The sequence below is a fragment of the Engystomops pustulosus genome, chromosome 2, assembly GCF_040894005.1.
Source record: "Engystomops pustulosus chromosome 2, aEngPut4.maternal, whole genome shotgun sequence".
Classification (NCBI taxonomy): domain Eukaryota; kingdom Metazoa; phylum Chordata; class Amphibia; order Anura; family Leptodactylidae; genus Engystomops; species Engystomops pustulosus.
The window spans coordinates 16,371,707-16,384,317 of record NC_092412.1 but is presented as its reverse complement, the minus strand read 5'-3'; the positions used below and the strand labels follow the sequence as shown (position 1 = coordinate 16,384,317).

The 12,611-nt window shown below is 50.9% G+C and overlaps 1 protein-coding gene across 1 annotated transcript in view; it reads left to right on the top strand.

Moving 5' to 3' along the window:
* Positions 1–12,611, top strand: part of SLCO2B1 (solute carrier organic anion transporter family member 2B1) — an 83,339-nt gene that overhangs the window by 20,540 nt on the left and 50,188 nt on the right. Inside the window, exon 3 of the mRNA XM_072133804.1 lies at positions 12,150–12,287. Coding sequence (XP_071989905.1) covers positions 12,150–12,287 — 138 coding nt within the window. The remainder of the gene's footprint in view (positions 1–12,149; positions 12,288–12,611) is intronic.

Sequence of the window (12,611 nt, the reverse complement as noted above, 5' to 3'; positions counted from 1 at the left end):
GGTGACATCATCGGCATACGCTACCACCCTTAGAGTGGCTTCCGGTGCTGCCCGATCCATCCCGACTCCCACCAACGGACCCCGATCAACCCTCCTAAGGAATGGGTCAATCGCGAACACGTACAGTAGTGGGCTCAGAGGACAACCCTGGCGAACACCAGACCTGACCTCAAAAGAGCGGCCAATCCAACCGTTCACAAGCGGGAAACTCTCTGCCCCTGCATACAAAACCTTTAGCCAATTGACAAACTCCCCCGGCAGGCCATACCTCAGAAGGACAGACCAGAGGTACTCATGGTTAACCCGATCAAACGCTTTTGCCTGATCCAAGGACAGCAAGTACCCCTTCCAGTTACCAGCCCTGCCCTGCTCCACTGCCTCCCGAACACAGAGCACAGCACTAAATGTACTGCGGCCTGGAACAGAGCAGTGCTGGGTCCCCGAAAGGAGCCGGGGCGCAAACTGCACCAGCCGATTAAACAGCACCTTTGCCAAAACCTTTCTGTCCGCATTGAGAAGCGCTATGGGACGCCAGTTCTCAATACGAGATCGGTCCTTACCCTTTGACAGAATGATCAGGGCAGACCTCCTCATTGACTTCGGCAGAGCGCCCGAGGAAAGACACTCATTATATACCTTGGTCAAGAGGGGAACCAAGGCGTCCTTAAAGGTCTTATAAAACTCAGATGTTAAGCCATCCGGACCTGGCGATTTCTTGAGGGCGAGCCCTTCAATCGCTAGGCTGACTTCCTCTTCCCTGATCATCTCTGTCAAAATATCAAGAGAGGGGTCTACTCCTGGCTCAGGGACAGTTTCTGCCAGGAAAGCCGACATCACCTCCCAAGCTAGATCCTTCCTGCCCAAGAGGTGCGAGTAGAAGGATCTGACGACCTCCAGAATCCCTGATCTGGACCTTTTCAGGGATCCCGTACTGTCAACCAGTCCTGTGACAACTTTACTACTCACTGACATCTTGCAGTTCCTGTAAGGGTCGGGCGAGCGGTATTTCCCGTAATCCCTCCCAAAAACCAAAGATGCGTGTCTATCGTACTGACACCTCTTCAGCAAGGATTTCACTCTGGAGATGTCCTCACGACTACCTCCAGTCGAGACGAGATGCTCGAGTTTCCTCCTCAGACCCTGATACAGGCGGTACCTGTCCAGGCTCCTGAGGCTCGAGAGCTGGCGGAAGAATCTCGCCACCCTTTTCTTGAGCATCTCCCACCACTCTGACTTACTGCTACAAAGGCCCAGCAAAGGTACCTGGCTCTGAAGAAAGTCCTCAAAGGATTGTCTGATCTCTGCTTCTTCCAGGAGAGACGAATTGAGCTTCCAGTAGCCTCTTCCCATCCGGGGGGTCTCTGTTACATTCAGAGAAAACAAAATTAAACAGTGGTCGGAGAACTCCACCTCAACAACAGACACTGCTGAAGAAATGGCTTCCTCCTTTAAATAAAACCTGTCTATTCTAGACCTGCAGCTACCCCTATAATAGGTGAACCCCGCGTGGCCTGGGGTGTGCCGGATGTGGACATCCACCAGGCGAGCCTCACTAGCTATGCTATTAAGAGTGACGCTATCATAAGTCAGCTTGTCTCTGGAACCTCCCCTATCCTGGGACCTCGTGACAGCATTGAAGTCCCCTCCAAAGACCACCTGCCGACTTGTAAAAAGGTAGGGCTTGATCCTCATAAAGAGACACTTCCTGTCCCACTTGGACTGAGGACCATAGATGTTAATAAGACGAAGTTCTTGTCCCTTCATGAGGACATCCAGGATCAGGCACCTCCCCATTTCTAACTCAATAACTCGTCGGCATTCTACCGGTGCAGTAAAAAGGACCGCCACTCCGCTATACGTCTCGGCCGCAAGAGACCAATGGAAAGGCCCGTGTCTCCATTCCCTCTTAGCTTTAAACACGGCCGCCAAATCTGGCAGCCTGGTCTCCTGCAAAAATAAAATGTCGGCTTCAACACGGCCGAGAAAATCAAAGGCCGCAAATCTAGCCGCATCAGACCTAATGCTGGCGACATTAATGGACGCCAGCGTCAACGGAGTGGGTGCCGCCATCATAAGTGATTGAGTTAGACGGCTTTCTTTTTACCCATCTTACCACCACCCTCGGGAAATGAACACCCCCTTTTTAGACATATTGTGGTGTCCATCTCCCGCACCTCTGATGCTTCAGGGGCAGATCCAGGACCTGCCCCCTCATCCTCGTCTCCAGACTCTGGGCCAGTCTCCCCTCCTGAGGACCCTGACTCCCCAGGGGGAGACTCAGCACCCCCCACAGGCCCTTCCGCCACCTCTGGCCCTTCACCCTCAGCCCCTCCATCGGCAGGAGAGGCTCCATCCAGGGCCAGGAATCGATTTGAAAGTTCGACCAGTGGGGGGTCGGTTGCACCTTCCTTGGGTACCTTAGTCAGGGTGGGAGGAGATCTTACACCTCCCTTCTTTTTACCCTTTTTCTTCTTTTTGGCTTTTCCTCTAGCCACGCCCTATTATCCTCGTCCATACTCTCATAATGGGAGGAGTCTGAGGACGTGGCACCTTCCTCTCTCTCGATCCTCCTGACCTCCTCATCCAGTACATCATCCCCTGGGGCCTCAGCGACAGGTGTGGTCTCCAGGATAGCGCCAGAGGTTGTCCAAGCAGCCCGAGACTCTCCCCGCTCTCTCTCCTGTTGACGCTTCTCTAGACGCCTTAGCTGGGCAGGCGTCTTTTTCCTGTCTTTCTTCCCTGGCCCCTCCATTCCTCCGCCTCTGCTAGTCCCCTCCCCAGCAGATTCAGCCTCATGGCTTTCATCCGCTGAGGTTGAGCCTGCATTAGCGAAGGAAAGAGGACAACGACTGTATGGGTGACCGAGATCACCACACAGGTTACACCTAATCCGCCCTGTACAGGATGCAGCGAGATGGCCGACACCCCCACTTCTGCACGGTGCAGTTTGCGCTGAAATGTGTGGGGTCACCGCACCTGTGACACAGCTTAGGCTGCCCCCGGTAGAAGATCAGGATCCGATCCCTCCCCAGGAAGGCTGATGAAGGGATGTGGGCGACTGAGTTACCTGAACACCTTACCATGAAGGTCCAGGCCCCTGACCAGATACCATACTCATCTCGATTTTTTTCCAGTACTCCCAGTACCTCTCCATAACGATTCATCTTGAGTTCGCTCTGGCGGGACACTGCTTGCACAGCAAAGTCCCGCCACTTGGGCTCGTTGTATCTCAGCTCATAGTTGGACCAGAAGAGCTCAACCCCCTCCGGCCGAACAAAGCTGATATCAAACTCAGATGTACCATAGGGATGGATCAAGGCAAAGATGTCAGCCGCCTTGAAATCCATCTTCAGCAGCAGCTCAACTACCCGTGCCCGAGGGGGACACACATTACTGCCACGCCACCGAAGACGGACCACATTCCTACGGTTAGCACCCGGCCCGGTTGTCAGGAGCGACCATGATGTCTCCCTGCCTCTTTGCTCTCGGAAGGCCGTGCCTCTCTATCCAAAACGACAAATCAACCTCCTGCCCCGCTACATTGATCGTCCTTTCTCCCTTCTGTAAGGCCTGCAGGAGGCGCCGTTGCAAAAAGCCGTCCCCAGAGCCCAGAGACGAGGATGATGGAACCCTACTTCCCCCAGCAGCGACACTGGCATAGCTCTTAACGGGGGCCGCCACTGGGGGAGCAACTGGACCAACCCCTGCAACCACCACATTAACACTACCCACCTCCATGCCACCCGCACCACCAGTCCCTCCATCACTCACTCTCATAACTGGTAACGGTTCTGCATCACTCACTCCACTCACATTATCCACCACAACATTACTGACTCCACTCACACTGGCTGGACCAGCAACAACATTAGGGGACATTACCACCTCCGCATCTTCGGGCACAAGGGACGGGGGTCCCCTCGCAGCGCATCGCCCAAAGGGGACACCAACTCTTGTCGCACTTGTGCCCTCCGCATCATCGGTAGCAGATGTTATTTTGCTTTTCCTGGGACTTGGTAACATTCGCCGCTGCTCCTTAGCCGGTGTGAGGCGCCGCTGATCTCCGGTCTGCACAGAATTGTCATTATCCCCAACACCGACACAAAAGAGTACCTTCTGTCTGGGAGGTCCGGAGCTCTCAGCCTCAGCGACCCCTCCACACTGCCGCCGCCCCATAACCAAGTGATCAGCAGCGACAGCATGAAGAGGCGCCGAGGCACGAAGAGGCACCGAGGCACCAGAAGCTGCCACCAGTGCCGGGCTATCCCCCCCTCCCACCGGGGGACGCACCACAGCACTGGATTTTTATGTTATCGTCACATCCGAGCCGCCCTGACTGTCCGGCCTTGCGGCCGATGTCTCCCCTGCTCCCCCACTGTTACCACCAGGGCCGGATTAAGGTTGGTGGGGGCCCCTGGGCGCAAAATCTGGTGGAGGCCCCCACTGAGTGTACCGTACATACACGTCCTCCTGCTTCCTTTCCACTATCCCAGCAGTAACACAGCTACATACAGCCGCCTCGCCCCCAGTAACACAGCTACATACAGCCGCCTCATCCCCAGGAACACAGCTACATACAGCCGGCTCATCCCCAGTAACACAGCTACATACAGCCAGCTCATCCCCAGTAACACAGCTACATACAGCCGGCTCATCCCCAGTAACACAGCTACATACAGCCGGCTCATCCCCAGTAACACAGCTACATACAGCCGCCTCGCCCCCAGTAATACAGCTACATACAGCCGGCTCATCCCCAGTAACACAGCTACATACAGCCACCTCATCCCCAGTAACACAGCTACATACAGCCGCCTCGCCCCCAGTAACACAGCTACATATAGCCGCCTCGCCCCAAGTAACACAGCTACATACAGCCGCCTCGCCCCCAGTAACACAGCTACATACAGCCGGCTCATCCCCAGTAACACAGCTACATACAGCCGGCTCATCCCCAGTAACACAGCTACATACAGCCGCCTCGCCCCCAGTAATACAGCTACATACAGCCGGCTCATCCCCAGTAACACAGCTACATACAGCCACCTCATCCCCAGTAACACAGCTACATACAGCCGCCTCGCCCCCAGTAACACAGCTACATATAGCCGCCTCGCCCCCAGTAACACAGCTACATACAGCCGCCTCGCCCCCAGTAACACAGCTACATACAGCCGGCTCATCCCCAGTAACACAGCTACATACAGCCGCCTCGCCCCCAGTAACACAGCTACATACAGCCGGCTCATCCCCAGTAACACAGCTACATACAGCCGCCTCGCCCCCAGTAATACAGCTACATACAGCCGGCTCATCCCCAGTAACACAGCTACATACAGCCGGCTCATCCCCAGTAACACAGCTACATACAGCCGCCTCGCCCCCAGTAACACAGCTACATACAGCCGGCTCATCCCCAGTAACACAGCTACATACAGCCACCTCATCCCCAGTAACACAGCTACATACAGCCGCCTCGCCCCCAGTAACACAGCTACATATAGCCGCCTCGCCCCAAGTAACACAGCTACATACAGCCGCCTCGCCCCCAGTAACACAGCTACATACAGCCGGCTCATCCCCAGTAACACAGCTACATACAGCCGGCTCATCCCCAGTAACACAGCTACATACAGCCGCCTCGCCCCCAGTAATACAGCTACATACAGCCGGCTCATCCCCAGTAACACAGCTACATACAGCCACCTCATCCCCAGTAACACAGCTACATACAGCCGCCTCGCCCCCAGTAACACAGCTACATATAGCCGCCTCGCCCCCAGTAACACAGCTACATACAGCCGCCTCGCCCCCAGTAACACAGCTACATACAGCCGGCTCATCCCCAGTAACACAGCTACATACAGCCGCCTCGCCCCCAGTAATACAGCTACATACAGCCGGCTCATCCCCAGTAACACAGCTACATACAGCCGGCTCATCCCCAGTAACACAGCTACATACAGCCGCCTCGCCCCCAGTAACACAGCTACATATAGCCGCCTCGCCCCCAGTAACACAGCTACATACAGCCGCCTCGCCCCCAGTAACACAGCTACATACAGCCAGCTCATCCCCAGTAACACAGCTACATACAGCCGCCTCATCCCCAGTAACACAGCTACATACAGCCGGCTCATCCCCAGTAACACAGCTACATACTAGGGCCAGATATACATCCCCCACACTGATATATACACACCTTTATATACTTATATACACACAGATAAAGTTCTACACGCATATACTTGCACCCATATATACACACACATTTATACACTAATACACAGAGTATATACAAACTCATAAAGTATATACACACATACAGCAAATACACACATTCAGTATATACAGCAAATACATACATACATACCATATACCCAGCGTAATATATAATTATATATATATATATATATATATATAGTACACACATATATGCGTGTATAAATACAGTATATGCATCTATACACAGTAGATGCATATATACCCATATACACAGTATATACAAAGTAGATGCATATATACCCATATACACAGTATGTACACATAAATAAACAGCATATACCCATATACACAGTATACACACATAAATAAACAGTATATACCCATAAATAAACAGTACATACATATATACACAGTATATACACACAGATAAATACATATGTATATACTTATCTTACCGGCCGTGGCTTCAGGCGGGTGAGGGGTCTTTTGGTTGTTGTTCGGCTGGGAGGGGGTCGGCGGTGCCTGTTCCGGCGGGGGGGTCGCTTGGGAGGGGGGGGGCGCCGGGTGCTTTTTCAAGCTGGGGGGTGGAGGGGGGGGGGGGGGTGACGATTGTTCAGATGGGGAGGGGGGGGCGCCGGGTGCTTTTTCAAGCGGGGGAGGGGGGGGGGGGGCTCAAGCGGGGTTGCTTGTCCGGGCGGGGGGGTTGATGTCACGGCTATGCATGGCGGGGGATGGGCGGTCCGGCAGGCGGTCACCTATGCTGGGGCTCGCTTGTTCGGATGGGGATGAGAAAGGGGCGGTGGGTGACTGTTCGAACGGAGCGGGGGGGGGGGGGGCGGGGCAATCGAGCGGGTTTTCTCATTCAGGCGGGCCGGCGGGGGTTGGTTGTTCGGCCACACATGCCGGTGATGGGCAGGCGAGAGGCGGTAACCTGTGGGGGGCAGCCTTGGAGGTGGAGGCGGTGTCACCTGTAAAGGGGGCTTGTCTGTCGTCCAGGGAGATGAGCGGGGAGGCGGTCACCTGAGTCTGGGAGCGTCGGGTATCTCAGACGGGTGGCGTGGGAGGTGCGATCTGGTGGGGGCCCCGGGGCTCGAGCCCCGGGAGCCCCGCCTATAATCTGGCCCTGGTTACCACAAACAGAGTTGCAAGCCCGGAGGCGTATAGCCGTTGGGCTAATGACTGCACAAAGGGGTCTTAGTTAGCGGGGTTATAAGTACAGGAATAGGCCCTCTTTAACTGAGGTGGTTTTTCCCTTTCCTTTCTGTCTCCCTGCGTATGCCAGGGAGGTGGGGGCTACGTGTCTAGGGGCGGGCTTGTGGCGTGGGTGGTACAGGAAGTGAGCATAGCATAAATAGGGGCTGCAGACGTCACTCACCCTCTTTCCGGATTGCGTTTCCCACCCGCCCTCCCTTTTGTTTCAGGTACTTTCGGCGTTGCTTTGTCACAGCTGGCGGTTAGTTTGGTTATTTGGCCTACATGCCCATTGGCTGGCAGGCATACAGGTGGGAGGGGTTTTGTTGCTCTTTGTTTATTGTTTTCATTTGTTACCTGTTAAGATTATGTTTTAAATAATACAAACAAAATAATATATAAAAATTTAAGAAATTTTATTACATTAATATATAAAGCTGTGGCCGACCCTCACGTCAACCCACATAAGTTCAACTTTAATACAAGTCTCTGTGTGTTTATTTTATCGGCGAATATTAGTTAGGGTTAAAGGGGCCTGAGCTCCTGGTGGGTATGGTTTTAATTTTATTTGAGCAGTCACGGAGCCCATCGCCACATCAGATGTCACACCTGTAATCTCCCTGCACCTTTGCACCGGGTCCACAGCAGAACTCGGGGGGGTTTGGGTAGCAGGGCTTGCACAGTGAGCTGACCCTGCGCTTTGCCCGGGGGGGTGTACAGGGAGGGGGGTAAAGATGAAACGTACCTCTTCTTGCTGCTTGGGCCTGGTCTTCTTACTCTTCCTCCGGCTGCTCCCCCCAGCGGCTTCCTCTGGGAGTTCATTACCAAACGAAAAGTTCTGCATGCGCACTGGGGACTCCAGCAGCCGGATCTCCGCCATGAGCGCCCCTCCCTGGCTGCCGGTGTCACTGTCCTCCCCCGAGCGAGGTGTTACTGCTGGCTGTCCTGCAGGGGGCCCACTGCACGAGGCCTGCTGATCTTCCTGCAGGCCGCCAGGTGGGAACTGCTGCTCGTTATCATCATCATCCTCCTCCTCCTCCACCTGGCTCGCAGGCTGCAACCCCATCAGCCTTTGCTCTCTGTTATCAGCCATCTGAGCAAATCGGTCATCATTTAAAAGTTTTTCTTTAACCCCTTAGCGCTCTGCGCCGTAGCTGTACTGCGCTGAGTCCTGCGATTAGCGCTCAGCGCAGTACAGCTACGGCGCAGAGACGATGCCGGTTCAGCGCTGTACAGCAGCCGAACCGGCATCGTTAGCCGCGGGATTTCAGCGGTAATCTACCGCTGACATCCCCGGCTAACACCCGCGGTCGGAGTGGGCTCCGATCGCGGGTGTTTAACCCATTAAATGCCGCGGTCAACGCGACCGCGGCATTTAACATGCCTTCTGGGGGTCTTTACCCCACGATCGGCCCCCCGCACCGTTTTCGGGGGGGGCGATCGCTGTTTTGGCTCCTCTGGGGTCCGATCGGGACCCCAGAGAAGCCTGGAGGGTTTACCTTTAAGATGGCGTCTGTGACGTCATCTTAAAGGCAAAGTGTCAGCCTATGCATCTGATAATACCCTGCAATACATTAGTATTGCAGAGTATTATCAAGAACAAGCAATCAGATGATTGCTTGTTCATATCCCATGGTGGATCATGTAAAAAATGTACAAAATAATGTTTTTCAATAAAAAATTACTTTATAAATCACTAAAAATGCCCATAAGCCCCAAAACATATAAAGAGACATATAACGCTCAGAAAAGTCTAAATCATAACACAAACCCCACATATATAGTATCACCGCGTCCGTAACAATCCATAGAATAAAACTAAATAACTATTGAACCCATATGATGAACACCGTAAAAATAAAACGTCAAAAACCCGCCAAAAATTATGATTTTTTACCTATTATATCCCACTAAAAATGCAATAAAAAGTGATCAACAAAACATATGTACTCCAGAATGATATTGTTGCAAAGAACAACATGTCCCGCAAAAAACAAGCCATCAACCAGCTCTGTAGCCAAAAGCGTAACAATGTTATGCCACTTGGAAGACGGCAATGCAAAAATGATAGATTTTTCCCCACATTAGGGTTTTATTTGGCAAATTTAGTAAAACATAAGAAAAAATATTCATGTCTGGTATCCCCGTAATCGTATCGACCCATAGAATAAAGATAACAGGATTATTAGGCTATACGGTGAACACGAAAGAAAAAAAAAGTAAAAAATCCAGTACAAAATTGATGCTTTTCTACTCATGACCTCAAAAAAAGTTCCAAAATTTTCAACAATAGGTGATACCAACCCCAAAATGGTAACACTGGAAAAAGCATCTCGTCCCGCAAAAAAAAATGCCGTCACATGGCCCAAATAACGGAAAAGAGAAAATTTTATAGCCTTCAAAAGGGGGCAACCAGAAAACTAAAATCCTGGCAGCTGCAGGGTGCTCCTTCCCTTCTGCGCCTCGCTGTGCCCCCATAACACAAGTAACGGCCACATGTGGGGGGTCGCTGCACTCAGGAGAAATTGTAGAACAAATTTTATGGTGGGTTTTCTCTTTTTATATTTTGGAAATGTGTAAATTTTAGGGCTAAATGAACGTATAAGGGAACAATTTGACCATTCTAAATTTCACCGCCATTTTGATTCAATTACTATGAAGATCTCAAGGGGTTAACAATCATTATAAATGCTGTTTCTGATAGTTTGAGGGGTGCAGATTTGAAAATGGGTTGGTTATATAGGGGGTTTTGTTGCTAAATATGTAAAATTTGATTTCAAACAGTATTTATCCCCAAAATAGTCAATTCCGAAAATACGGAAAATCGCTATTCGATTTGTAGGCCGCGTGACGTCAAAATAAATTATCCAAACATTTCAAAAATTATGAAAATGTAAAGTAGACAAATGGGAAATGTTATTATGCAAGTTATTTAGGTGGTAAATCTATCTGCCTGAAAACGCGGTGATTTAGAATTTCGAAAATGGCAAATTTTTCTAAAAATTCATCATTTTTTTCTTTTTTTTGTAAATAAACGCAAAACTTATCAGCCAAAATTTACCACTAAAATGAAGTACAACATGTGGGGAAAAAACAATCTCAGAATCGCTTTGATAAGTAACAGTGTTCAAAAGTTATTACCACAGGAAGAGACACTGGTCAAATTTCAAAAAAAAGTTGCGAGCCTTAACCTGCAAACAGGCTGCGTCCTTAAGGGGTTAAATGGTCCGCTGTGGTTACAAATAAAGTTTTTTCTTTTCAGCAGTTTATCAATATCCGCTTTAAGTTTGTTAATTTCACAACATATCTCAGTTTTTCGCTTCTTTGGCGCTGTGTTCGCCCTGGCGCGGGCACAACGCAGCTCCTCCCGGAGCCTCCTGATGGTCTTGGTCGCCTCTTCGTACTCACAGAGGTGGCTCTGGACCCGGGAGGCATAGGTGGACAAAGACTCCCGGGGTCCCTGCACCGCCCAGCCTCCCCCCGCATGGTCAGCCTTACCTCTGTGAGCACTCCGCTTCATGGCTCCAGCCCCGGAAGGACCGCTCTCACCCGCACCATCATGGACGTCCGGCTTCTTACGGTGTTGCTTCACATTGGACTCAGGGGGAGTAGGAGCCGTTTTACTACGACTCCTGGTGGAACGTCTCACCCCTGAGTCCTCCAAAGCACTGGCCAGTTGCTGTCCTCTCCTACCCCCCTGGGAGAGGAGAGAGCAGGCCCTGGGTAGGTAGATGGATCCTCCAGGAGCTCAGGAGCACAAGCACAGAGCAGCTCCACACACAGCCACACCCTCCTCTAACGAGGTAACCGCCTCCAGAGCTGCACTCACTATTCTGCTGCTGGTGCAGTCACTGTGTACATACATGACATTACTTATCCTGTACTGATCCTGAGTTACATCCTGTATTATACTCCAGAGCTGCACTCACTATTCTGCTGCTGGTGCAGTCACTGTGTACATACATGACATTACTTATCCTGTACTGATCCTGAGTTACATCCTGTATTATACTCCGGAGCTGCACTCACTATTCTGCTGGTGCAGTCACTGTGTACATACATGACATTACTTATCCTGTACTGATCCTGAGTTACATCCTGTATTATACTCCAGAGCTGCACTCACTATTCTGCTGCTGGTGAAGTCACTGTGTACATACATGACATTACTTATCCTGTACTGATCCTGAGTTACATCCTGTATTATACTCCAGAGCTGCACTCACTATTCTGCTGCTGGTGCAGTCACTGTGTACATACATGACATTACTTATCCTGTACTGATCCTGAGTTACATCCTGTATTATACTCCAGAGCTGCACTCACTATTCTGCTGCTGGTGAAGTCACTGTGTACATACATGACATTACTTATCCTGTACTGATCCTGAGTTACATCCTGTATTATACTCCAGAGCTGCACTCACTATTCTGCTGCTGGTGAAGTCACTGTGTACATACATGACATTACTTATCCTGTACTGACCCTGAGTTACATCCTGTATTATACCCCAGAGCTGCACTCACTATTCTGCTGCTGGTGCAGTCACTGTGTACATACATGACATTACTTATCCTGTACTGATCCTGAGTTACATCCTGTATTATACCCCAGAGCTGCACTCACTATTCTGCTGCTGGTGCAGTCACTGTGTACATACATGACATTACTAATCATCAGCTCTTCATTCTTGTATACATTGTTCTTAGTAACATGTCTTCTTGTTGCCTCAGGTCTTCGTGGTATGTCATGGCCTCCTGCAGCTTTCTCAGCTCCTTCTTTCCGGATACCTCAAGAGTTCTATCTCCACCATTGAGAAACGCTTTGGACTCTCCAGTCAGACGTCGGGGATCTTGGCCTCCTTTAATGAGGTGACTGCTGCTTTCCAGGGGGGCTCCCAGCAATGTTCTTGGTGGGGATATAGCGGCCTTCTGCCATGATTCTCCTATATAACCTCCCTTGCAGGTTCTGCTGTGAATTGTGGCTCCTCATAATAAGATCTAGGGCCCTAATCCAGAACCCAAACTAATATACATTGCAGCACATTTATCACATACAGACCCCAGACCCCAAAATAAATTCTCACATCGGACTAATAATCTATCAGAGACTCCCAACACGACAGGAAAACATATTCAGAAACAATGGTTACACTGACCCCAAACATAAATTTAGACCCCAATATTCTATTAACA